This window comes from Podarcis muralis, chromosome 13 (assembly GCF_964188315.1).
Source record: "Podarcis muralis chromosome 13, rPodMur119.hap1.1, whole genome shotgun sequence".
Classification (NCBI taxonomy): domain Eukaryota; kingdom Metazoa; phylum Chordata; class Lepidosauria; order Squamata; family Lacertidae; genus Podarcis; species Podarcis muralis.
The window spans coordinates 26,955,973-26,965,811 of record NC_135667.1 but is presented as its reverse complement, the minus strand read 5'-3'; the positions used below and the strand labels follow the sequence as shown (position 1 = coordinate 26,965,811).

The 9,839-nt window shown below is 43.6% G+C and overlaps 1 protein-coding gene across 1 annotated transcript; it reads right to left on the bottom strand.

Annotated features, from left to right (window-relative positions):
* Positions 1-393: 393 nt before the first annotated feature.
* LOC144325020 (vomeronasal type-2 receptor 26-like) lies at positions 394-1,556 on the bottom strand. Its single transcript, XM_077916689.1, has one exon. The coding sequence runs from the start codon at positions 1,490-1,492 to the stop codon at positions 557-559; it is 936 nt and encodes a 311-aa protein (XP_077772815.1). The 5' UTR covers positions 1,493-1,556; the 3' UTR covers positions 394-556.
* Positions 1,557-9,839: the final 8,283 nt, after the last annotated feature.

Below are 9,839 nucleotides of genomic sequence, written 5' to 3'. Positions count from 1 at the left end.
CTTGCTAACACTCAGCCTAACCTGCCTCACACAGTTGTTAGGAGGATGGCATAGAGAGAAAAACCACCTATACTGCCTTGAGCTCCTTGGAGGAAAGGCATGGCTATAAATTGGAGGAGGAGGAGGAGAAGAAGAGAGGGGAAAAAATAGACTATACATATCCACAATTATTTTCAGGGATTCTTCTTTGCACCCGCAACCGGATTCAAATAGCAGGTCAAGAGATATGGCATAAAAGCTGTTATTTACCTTACCATACTAAAACATCCAACAGCTACAGTACAATATTCAAGCAGCAGGTCAAGAGCTATGGCATCCAGCACAGGCATGTGGAACCAATAGGGTCTTTATAACAACTGTAAGAGTCTGGCAACCAGCCAGCCCAGTCATGAGTTTACATTTAAAAGAGCCTCATTATCAGCACCTGCCTCTGCTGGTCAATCAATTCCTGACAGTTACATAACATCAACATGTTCTTCATGCAGCTCCATTGCACTCTCAATGTATTCTTTAATTTGGAAAGGGTTGAGTGGAAAAGGCTGCATGGACCTCTTCTTCAGTGCTCCTCCCTCCTATTTAATGACTCCCTTTTGTTCAGCTCAGGCCTGAACAAGATAATGTAGCATTTGGGGAAGAAGATACAAGTCAGCAACCCAGCACTGGAGGCCAAGATGGAGAAGATCTCCACAGCCACCATGTATTTCCCTTTGGTGCTCAAGTAAGTTGGAACAAAGGACATCCAAACACTGCAAAACACCAACATGCTGAAAGTGATGAACTTGGCTTCATTGAAACTGTCAGGCAAGTTCCGGGCAAAGAAAGCTACAATGAAGCTGGCCATGGCTAGCAAGCCCATGTAGCTCAGGACACAGTAAAACATGATTGGGGATGACTCGTTACATTGCAGTACAATCTCCTCAATCATTGACTGGGTGTCAGTATCTGGGAATGGAGGAGAGGTGGACAGCCACACCAGGCAGATGCCCGCTTGGAGAATGGAGCAAGAAAGGACAATGGAGATGGCCAGGCTTTTCCCCACCCACTTCCTGATCCTGGATGCTGGCTTGGTGGCCATAAAAGCCAGAACCACAGTAATAGTTTTTGCCAACACAGAAGAAACTGCCATTGCGAAGACAATGCCAAAAGCTGTTTGGCGGAGGAGACACGTCACCTTTGTAGGTTGGCCAATGAAGAGCAATGCACAAAGGAAGCAGAGCAGGAGGGAGATGAGAAGGATGTAAGTGAGGTCCTGGTTGTTGGCTTTGACTATTGGAGTATCCCGGTGCTTCATGAATATTCTTAGCACCAGAGCTGTGGTCAAAGAAAATGAAAGAGCAGAAATGGTTGAAATGATGCCCAAAGGTTCTTCATAAGACAAGAAAGTTACTGTTTTGGGAATGCATAAATCCTGGTTCTCGTTTGCATATTGCTCATCTGGACATTTGAAGCAATGGGCCATGTCTGAAAAAGAAATGTTATATTGTCTGTACATAAATGTGAGTTATATTTTTCTTTTAAAAATAGTTTCTTGGGGAAAGTAGTTCCAATGTTTTTGGAGTTTTAAAGCACAATGTGGGGCTGTTTGAAAGCCCTTTTGCAAACAGCTTTTTGCTGCGTTTTGAACCTCCAGTTTCCAGAGGATTAAATTGCATTACACAGCTGTTTGTAGGAGGACTTTCCAACAGCCCTGTGCTGAAATTTGTGGTACTCACATTTGGGACTTCAATGTGCAGCACCATCTGATGATGCAGGGATGTCAGATGATTGGCAGGTGGATAGCCCTACTGAAAGTGGGGAGATATGATCTGGTCTACCTGCCAAATAAAGTTCCCCTGCCTCTGAGCACATTAATGAATAATTCTTAGAAATGATACAAAGCTGTTTGTCTTGCTCAGGTATTGCATTCTTTGTTGATGCTGTGAAATGTACCATTCTTTCCAAGGAATAATGGTTATGGGTTATGGGTTATGGGCCCTAGCCCTTTTGTTTTTGAGTCCTTTTTGGTCCCCCCCTTTTTTTTGCTGAGGGGAATAGTGACTCACCACCAACATTATATCTTGTTATTTTTCCCACCCATCAATTTTTTGTCCCATTTTCGGCTAATGTAAAAAATAAAATAAAATGCAATATTTTTGCAGTTGTGGCAGTTTTGTGCATTTTGTGAAACTTGTTTTTTAACGATAGCACCCCAGGATCTAATGAGTGGTCATAGTTTTACCCCTTTGGTCCATGGAAAATGGGATTGGATATCCTTTTAAGGGCGAAAGGGCATTAAATTGTACAAAAAAGCAAGACCCACAAACAATGTTGAGGAAGCATGCAAATGAGACAGAGAAAGCAGTTTTGCAATGGGAATCATTGTGCAAAGTTTAGAATACTCCCAGTTGATTCAAATTAAGCATTGTGAAACTGCAGCCAAAGCTTTAAAGAAGCTAGAATTAGAATTTGTTAGCAAGAAGTTTCCGGTCAAATGGATGAATCAACTATTGAGGCTAACACTGAATTCCAAAAGAGACTGTGGCAAGCATTTAACCCAGGTAGCAACACTGATTGACCAGTTTGGCCCTAACAGGTTTTGTTCTTGGTGATCAGCAAAAGGTCTCTGTGCTGATCAGCTCACTAGGAGATAATTCTGATGCTTTTGCAACAGTATTGGAAGGAAGAGATGCCCTGGACTTTAACAAAAGCCATAGGATTTCTGAAACAGCATTGTTTTCAAAAGGAGGAAATAATACCATCTGCAAGCAGAGAGCCTTCTGGCTCAAATTACATCTCACATTCGAGAAAATATTATGAAAATGATCTACAGGTGGTACATGACCCCAGTCAAGCTAGCAAAAATTTATCATTTGCCCAATAATAAATGTTGGAAATGTAATGAGGCTGAAGGTACCTTCTACCACCTTTGGTGGACCTGCCCGAAGATAAAAGCCTTTTGGGAAATGATCTATAACGAAATTAAGAAAGTTCTCAAAAGGACTTTTCCTAAGAAGCCAGAGGCTTTTCTCTTGGGTATGGTGGGCCAATTGGTGTCAAGGAAGGATAGGACGTTTTTTATGTACGCCACCACAGCAGCAAGGATCCTTTTAGCAAAGTATTGGAAGACACAAGAACTACCCACGCTGGAAGAATGGCAGACGAAGGTGATAGACTATATGGGACTGGCGGAGATGACTGGCAGAATCCGTGACCAGGCGAAAGAGACAGTGGAAGAGGACTGGAAGAAATTCAAGATATATCTTAAAAATTGTTGTAAAATTGAGGAATGCTAAGATGTCAGGGAAATGGGAAATAGAGAATTGCAGCTGTAATTAACAAGTTAAGGCAGAAATTGAAAGAACTGATTTGAACAGTTAGCTAATTGGAGGAGTTGCTGAAGAAATTTAAAACAAGGATGTGGAAAAGGGGAGGTATGGGGAAGTCCAGGAAGCAAGGTGTAAGAAAATAAGAGTATGGAATTATACATGTTTATATGTTTGTATGTTTGTGTATTGTCTATTGTTTGTTTTTATTTTGTGTGTTGAAAATCAATAAAAAATTATTAAAAAAAAACAAAAAACAAAAACAAATTACATCTCACATTCAAGGGGGAAAAGCCCAGCCCAAGAGGGAATATCTTACCTGTTTCAAATGTGGGATGGAGGGCACAGGACTATTGTGTGCTGGAGTAACAACCCCGCCTACAAGGCAACACATTCCAGGCAATAATGGGGAAAAACCCCAGAGCAACAAAGCAATATGCTCCTACAGTGCACACTTGTTGCAACTCAGAAAAATGCAGACACACTCCTATATAGTGTCTAACCATATTTCGAATACTGAAGACTGGTAACTTAGTACAGTGTTTCCCAACCGGTGTTCCGCGGCACACGAGTGTGCCGTGAGACGTTGCCTCGTGTGCCGCGAGATGCCTGGAGGGAGGCGGGCGAGTCGGGCGGCGAGAGGCGGGGCGGCGGCGGCGAGGAGAGGCCGCGCCTCCTGCTGTTGCCTGGCGCTCCTCCTCGCAGCCGGAAGCGCTGCCTGGGCGCCTCCGCGCGACTCTGCCTCGCTGGGTTTGGTCTCCCAGCAGAGACGGGTCACACGCGCCCCTCCCTCCCTCCCTCAGCCTGCGCGGAGGGAAAGCCAGAGAGAGGCATCGCTCCTGCGCGGCGGGAGAGGGAGCAGCCGGAGCGATGCCCCAAACGAACGCATGGGACCGGAGGGGAAATCCTCTCCGAGGCGGATTGAGCGCAGCTGAGAGAAGCCTTTCGAGGAGCTGCCGTGTCCCCTGGAAACCCCCTTCCCAGCTCTGCCTCAGCCGCCGCCGCCTCAGTTGCCGCCGTCCCTCAGTCCCTCGCTCTGCTGCCTCCTCCCACCCCCAAAGCTTGGAGGTTCCCCAGCAAGGGGGAGGGAAAAAACTTTCACTTTTGTGCGTCCCTCCCGGCGTGACGCTGCGCGCTGACGTCACGGGGCGGGGCTTTAATGGTGGTGTGCCGCGAGATTTTTTTTCAGTAAACAGGTGTGCCGTTGCCCAAAAACATTTGGGAAACACTGACTTAGTAGAACAAGGAAGCATGAAAGATCATTTCTCACACTGAGGTTATGCACCCAAGAAGCTCTGTGTGTGCACTGATGTTCTTGCATGCATGTTCGTTTGGATCCTCACCAGTCTTCTGATGTGTCTGTGCACTAGAACCCTCACCTTCATGGTCAGATATCCACCCTTTGGGGCATGGGATGCAATCATAGCAGCAGAAGGGCTCCCCTTCCTTCTTTTTCATACTGTAACCAGGCTGGCAGCTGGCACTGCAGACAGAAAGGGGCTGTACCTATTCACCAGTGGAAGAGGAGAATGTTAAGCTTCAGAAGAATAGTCCTGGAATAGTCCTGTTCAGGAATCAACCTGCTTTGGATTTTTCTATTATCCTAAGCATGATCAGCAGCATTTGAGGCCTCCCTCCCTTCAACTCCACAGCACTTGAGCTCAATTCCAGACATCTGACATGGGAAGGTGACATCTGTCCCAGGCTCTCTCCAAGACTCATCACCAGGGATTGGGAGAGTAGAGAAAAACCTGTTGGCCATGCCTTCCTGACACCAGTTCAAATCAGATCCTGGATCCCAAGACCCTGTCTCGATAATGTATCTGCCACTGCATGTGTTTTGCCTTGCTGGTACCCTGCTTGAGGATTGCTGCACATTATGCATACAAGAAGTCATTGGCACTCAGTCCAAATCCTTGCAGTGCATCAGAAGTACTAAAGGTATGTGGTGATAGTAGAGTGTGAAGGATTCTAGCCCATAAAGATACACTGCCTGGTAGCAGTTCTTCAGGGCTTCAAACAGGGCGTCTCCTCTCAAGATGCCAAGGATTGAACCTGGAAGTTTCTAAATGCAAGGCAGATTCTCTGCCACTGAACTACAGCCTCTCCGCTCAAGAAATAATAACATAATAAAAACAAATTGTAATTTCGTATGCACTAGTACACAGGTGAGAATGCGAGGAATGCTCTAACAAACATATCTTGCAATAAAGGTACTGTATTTGACTATGAAATACCTTTAAATGAAAATACCTTATGGTTTCCTACTTAGGATAAACAGTGGAATCTTGGTTCTCGTACTTAATCTGTTCCAGAAGTCTGTTTGACTCCTGAAACATTCGAAAACCAAGGCACGGCTTCTGACTGGCGCAGGCACCCCAGAAACAATAGCCGACAGCTGAATCGGATGTCTGGCTTCTGAAAAACGTTTGAAAACTGGAACACTTACTTCCAGGTTTTTGGCGTTTGGGAGCCGATTTGTTCATCAACTAAGCTGTTCGAGAACCAAGGTTCCACTGGATGAAAATGTCTGATCTGGAGTCTGTCTTGCTGGTTTAGGTTTTGGGTATTTTTTGTATTTAGAGGCCTTGTTACCTGGGATCCTAAGCTGTAGCTTACTATCATGTGCAGGAAAACTAGTATTGCTTATACACCATACAATTTAAAGGTTAAGGGGGGGGGGGAAATCACATTTGTTTTGCATTTCAAAATTTGTGGCTGATTTTGAGAACCGCCTCATTAAATGTGTAGCATGGACAACTTTAAGGACTGTAAGTAACAACAGCAACAAAGATACCGAGTCCTTTATCTGTGTGATAAAGGCATTTGCATATTACAGTTTGTCTTGAGACTAAATCCAGTACTTAAGACATGTTAAGGATTCATTGTTTAGACAGAGAAAACTCTTCCAACTTCCAAAATTGGGACACTTCCCAAAAGATCTGCGTTTAAACCCCACCTGGTTAAACCAGCTGTGCCATACTATGGAAACCTCGCTGATCGCAAATTGTTCATCTGGAAGTGCCCAGGGATCCATCTTCCCAACCTTTGCACGAATGAAAGACTGATTGGGAAATGTGACCCAATTTACAATGTCAAATCCTTGAACAAGCTCCCCTTTCTGGTCAAAGGACACCTTTTCGCCAGCACTGTTGTTAAACGACACGGATTTCAGAAAGTGGTGGAGCTGGATTGAAAAGGAAAAGAGAAAAATGTCGTGGAAAAGTTGCAACTGGAGTACAAGGAACTGTACAGCTCCCAGCATCAGCATAGGGCAGGTTGCAGGCACTGGGGGCAGGGCAACTGGGGGAGGGGGGCGGACGGACATCTGCAGAGCCCACACAGAGAGTGAACAGAGTCCACCACGCCAGCCCAGCCCTTGTTGCTGTTGCCGCCGGAGCAACCCCCCCACCGGAGCCAGATATTAAGTTATTAAGTTTGGTATTTTTCTCTAGAAACCTTAATAAAAAAAATTACCAAAAAAGAGAGAATTATTAGAGTGGAATCGAGGGGACTGTAAAATTAAAACAAGTGAACAACTAGCAAGAGAAAGTTACAGTCTCCAATGGTTTGCTCATTTACAACTAACTGAGAGATTTTAGATAGATAAAAAGACCTTTGGTAGAGAACAAAAAAAAGGACAAATTTCAAAATACAGTTGTGTACATATGATGAATATATTATTGCAAAAGTGTATAAATTATTGTTGAAAAGTGAAATGCAAGAAGAACAAGTTAAAGAATGCATAATTAAATGGGCGAGAAATTTTGGGTACAATATACAAATGGAACAGTAGGAACACATATGAACTGAAGGGTTAACATATACACTGCGTTATGACTTAAAATAAAATTTCTATAGAATGATGTACCTTTGGTACTTAACTCTTGGGAATTTATTTAACCATGGTAATGCATTACCCCCTTCCCCTTAAGAAGTTGAGTCCACTACCTGCCAAGGCTGCTCTTCATGAAACTTTCTTCTCTTTCCCAGCATCATACTCTTACTGTTGGATATGGATGAGTGCAGGGCATGTAAAGCATGTGCCACAGCATAGACGCCATTGTAGATGCTGTAGCTGTAGCCAGTTACATTCATTGGGAAGACATGCCCAGGAAGGTTCTCTAGCTTTTCCTCTCCAGTGCAGATATCAGCACTCACGTTGCCTGAAGCAGAATCCTGGAATGAACAGCCAAATGCCTGAGCCCAAAAGTCTTTGATAAAACCATCTGTTTCAGTGGTGGAAGGCTTTCTCTCCTGAATGAATGGTCGAAATCCCCAAATTTCATTAGAGTGAAGGGAAAGTGCAATAGCACCATGAAAGTCTTGTATGTCCCACCGTTGTTCCATAGGAAAGGATTTTAACTCCATCATGACTGTCAGAATCCAGACTTTGCCTTTGGACTTTTGTTTTTTGATTTCTGGGCTTAACAACCATCTCAGTAAGATCATGGACGTAACATCCCCACAGACGACCAAAACATTGGCTTTGTTGTTCATGACCTTATCATAAAATTGCAGGACACCTCTGACAAAATCCCCCTTCACAGCATCATAAAACAAGCTGCTGAAGGATTCCATGACAGCAAAACAGATGCCACGCTTGGAAAATTCAGGAACCATGTTCTGTCTGAACCACTCTAAAATTTCCCCGTTCTCTTCAATGAATCCAACCCATCTCCACTTGAAGTGATGAAGTAATTGGAGAATCCCTTTGTACTGAAGGGATCTATTTGGAACCATTTCGTAGAAGGAAAAGAGTTTTGGATTATCCATGATCACTGAACCAGAATTATACATCAGCTAAAGATGCAAGGTGGGGATAGAGAGAAATATGTTTTTAATGACATTCATGTAATAATAATAATAATAAATTTTATTTATATCCCACCCTCCCCAGCCGAAGCCGGGCTCAGGGCGGCTAACAACAATAAAATAGTACAACATTATCTGTTTATGAGAAGGGGGTGCATTTGTACAATACTGTATTTTAAAATGACATTTATTCCATATGCTAGCCATACTGATTGTCCCAACATTTTAATGGAGTTTTAAAAAAGTTTCTTCTAAATTCTTCTAAAATGTTCTCTTTGGGAAGCATTACATTTTGCTGAATTCTTATGCCACACTGTTGTATGAATATTTCCTTGTAGGTTGGATAGCATATAAATGGAAAGACAACAATACAGATGTTATCTTGGGGAAGGGGAAGAAAATAACTTAATTTTATTAGCCTTCTGTGATGAAACAGTTGGTTTTGCAGGACAGGTTGGATCAACAAGTGTGTCCCCCCCTTTCTTTCACTGCCAGCAAATGGTAAACAAATGGCAGCCTCTGATTGGCCGTGGTTCTAGGAGGGAGAGTTTAAAAGGAGAGGATGTGAAAAGAGAGAGATTGTTGAGATGGTTGGTTGAGGTAGGTTGCAATTGAGGCTGGAGAGGTTGGGAGACAGGTTGAGGTATAAAGAGTGAATGGGAGAAAGAGTTGGTTCTGGGGGGAAAACAACTTCCACTCTGAGTGTATTGTGAAGGACAGAGTGTGGTGTCTTGTAGGAGGAATAGACCAGAATTTTACTGGGAGGCGGAGGTTGAGCCAGGAAAAGTAGGAGCTGGAAAGGAAGAGCATACTTGGGACTCAAATCTAGTCTGGAGGGGAAAGATTCTTCTAAGGAAAAGAAGAAACCCCCCCAGCCCCGTGAAGGGAGGGAATGTGGAGAGCCCTTTGGTTTATTATTTAAATTACCTCAGGAGCAGGATTGTTAAAGGGGGTGGATAATTGAAAGAAAGTACAGTGGTACCTCGGGTTAAGTATTCAATTCGTTCTGGAGGTCTGTTCTTAACCTGAAACTGTTCTTAACCTGAAGCACCACTTTAGCTAATGGGCCTTCCTGCTGCCGCCGCGCTGCCGGAGCACGATTTCTATTCTCATCCTGAAGCAAAGTTCTTAACCCGAGGTACTACTTCTGGGTTAGCGGAGTCTATAACCTGAAGCATATGTAACCTGAAGCGTATGTAACCCGAGGTACCACTGTATCACCGTATAAAGGAGCCAAACCTATAACGCAAAAACAACTGAGGATGAATTAAAGCAAAATTGTACTGTATTCCTGAAGTAACCTACATTTAACCCATTTGTTTTATATACTATCTTTTATACTATCTTGCCTTAAATAAATCTTTATTGCTTATTTAAAGAAAACCTGTCTGAGACTCCAACTTACTAATTATCCCCTCACAAAGGTCCCCCACAGGCTACTCAGGGCTAGAATTTTAAGAGTAAAGGAAAAGAAACCTTCAGGTAAAGGGTTGTTCGTGGGTGTGTGTGTGTGTATTTATCTAAGTGAGAGTGGGCCCAATGGCATGAGAGGAAAAAGTGCCGCCATGCTTGTCACACCTTCATCCATCCATCCATGCTATGTTGTAAAAGTGCTGACATAATGGGGAAATGGTTGCACTTTCATTCAAGTGGGAAAGGCATTGTCTTAACTGCAGTTCTGTTCCTTAGCCCTAGGCAGATGCCAATGTCAAACAGGAATGA